This window comes from Chenopodium quinoa, unplaced genomic scaffold, assembly GCF_001683475.1.
Source record: "Chenopodium quinoa cultivar QQ74 unplaced genomic scaffold, ASM168347v1, whole genome shotgun sequence".
Taxonomy (NCBI): Eukaryota; Viridiplantae; Streptophyta; class Magnoliopsida; order Caryophyllales; family Amaranthaceae; genus Chenopodium; species Chenopodium quinoa.
Window position 1 is genome coordinate 3645108 of NW_018742651.1, and position 1875 is coordinate 3646982.

Sequence of the window (1875 nt, forward strand, 5' to 3'; positions counted from 1 at the left end):
AACTTTCCCCGATAAGTTTAGTGATCCCTCCAGACAAAACACTATGTGTGGGGCAATTAATGGAGAAGCCATACTTGGTGATGGTGAACCCCCTGATCCACACTCTGGAAATCAGGATAGAGTCCTGGATGCCACCGGTTTCGGACCCCCCGGAGCTGGTAATGATGATGGGTATACCTGTTGAAACGCAACGCTTGTTGCGGTTAATAAGTCAAGCATATGTGACAACTCTCCCATCGATACCTATGTCTATGGAAGATATTCTACCTAATTTAGCTCCAGATTCCTTACCAATCACGTGCTTGGTGTGGAATGTTCAAGGTGCGGGTAATCGCAATTTTTTATCTATCCTTAAGGATTTAATTCGAGAGAATAAACCCAATGTCTTTGTTCTTGTGGAGACACACATGGGTGGTGCGCAAGCTGAAAAAATTGCCTCGATGGTTGGCTATTCGGGTCACTCAAGAGTAGACGCTGTTGGTTTTAGTGGTGGGATTTGGGTTTATTGGCGTCCGGATGTTGTTACTGTCAATCCCATTTATAAACACAAACAATATATCACGATGGATATTTCTAGACAAGGAGCTATCCCCTAGTACTTCACTGCTGTATATGCGAGTCCGGACCTTTCCCAACGCCAAGAGTTATGGCAAGAATTGAAAAACTTTGCAACAACCCACAATAAGCCTTGGCTCATTGCGGGTGATTTTAATGATACGAGGTTCCCCTCGGAGAGGAACTCATCCTGTCGAGAGACTACTAGGAGGTCGCGTTTGTTCAATGATTGGGTGGAAGAAATGGATCTCATTGAGGTCGAATTTATGGGAGCAACCCACACTTGGAGCAGGGGCAATTCTGAAGAGACGAGAAGAAGTGGCAGGCTCGATAGAGCGTTGTGTACTGACAATTGGGCTCTTCGATTCGATAAGGCCAAGGTTAAACATCTGCCTGCTATACATTCTGATCATTGCCCAATTTTTATCTCACCAAATGGTTTTGTACCTTTACAAGCCTTACACCGTCCATTCAGATTCCAAGCAACTTGGTTAACGCATGAAAATTTCAAGGAGTTTGTATCTCAAAAATGGGATTCGAATGGTACACTCATGTCTTCTCTGTCAAAGCTATCGACAGACCTTCAATGTTGGAATAGGGATGTCTTTGGAAATGTGTTCAAGCAAAAGAGAAATTTGATGGCAAGGATTGCAGGGGTTCAAAGAAAACTTGCTGAAAAATCAATAGAGGTCTCATTAAACTAGAAGCTCGTTTGCGCAAGGATCTTGATGAGATTTTGGATCGTGAAGAAATTATTTGGTATCAAAAATCCCGGGTTGACTGGCTTAAAAATGGGGATAGAAATACTACATTTTTCCATTTAAGCACCATAGTACGAAGGTGGAAAAATAAGGTTGCTGCCATCAAAGATGAAAATGATGTTTGGTTGGAGGATAAATTGCAAATTCAAGACCATATTGTTCAATACTTTGCCAAGCTGTTCACAAAAGAAAATGAGCCGAGTTCTTTTGATGTTCCCCAAGACATTTTTCCGGAGCTTTCTACCCAGGATTGGAGTGGGCTGGTTCGACCTTATTCGAGACTAGAAGTTGAAGCTGTGATAAAGGAAATGGGCTCCCTAAAAGCTCCGGGACCGGATGGATTTCAAGCCCTTTTTTACCAAAAAAAAATTGGGATGTGGTGGCTAACACGGTGTATGATACAATTATGCCTATCCTAGAAGGTAAGGGTATCCCTGATCGCCTCAATGAAACATACATCACATTGATACCAAAAATCGATAATCCAGAGCTCGCGTCTCACTTTCGCCCCATTGGACTATGTAATGTGGCATATAAAGTGGTCACCAAGGTGATTGAC

The 1875-nt window shown here is 42.7% G+C and overlaps 1 protein-coding gene across 1 annotated transcript; it reads left to right on the plus strand.

The window, feature by feature from the left end:
- Positions 1–245: 245 nt before the first annotated feature.
- Positions 246–1259, plus strand: LOC110722174. The gene is made up of 2 exons (XM_021901439.1): positions 246–500; positions 597–1259. Exons 1-2 carry the CDS (start codon positions 246–248, stop codon positions 1257–1259), a joined length of 918 nt encoding a protein of 305 aa, XP_021757131.1.
- Positions 1260–1875: the final 616 nt, after the last annotated feature.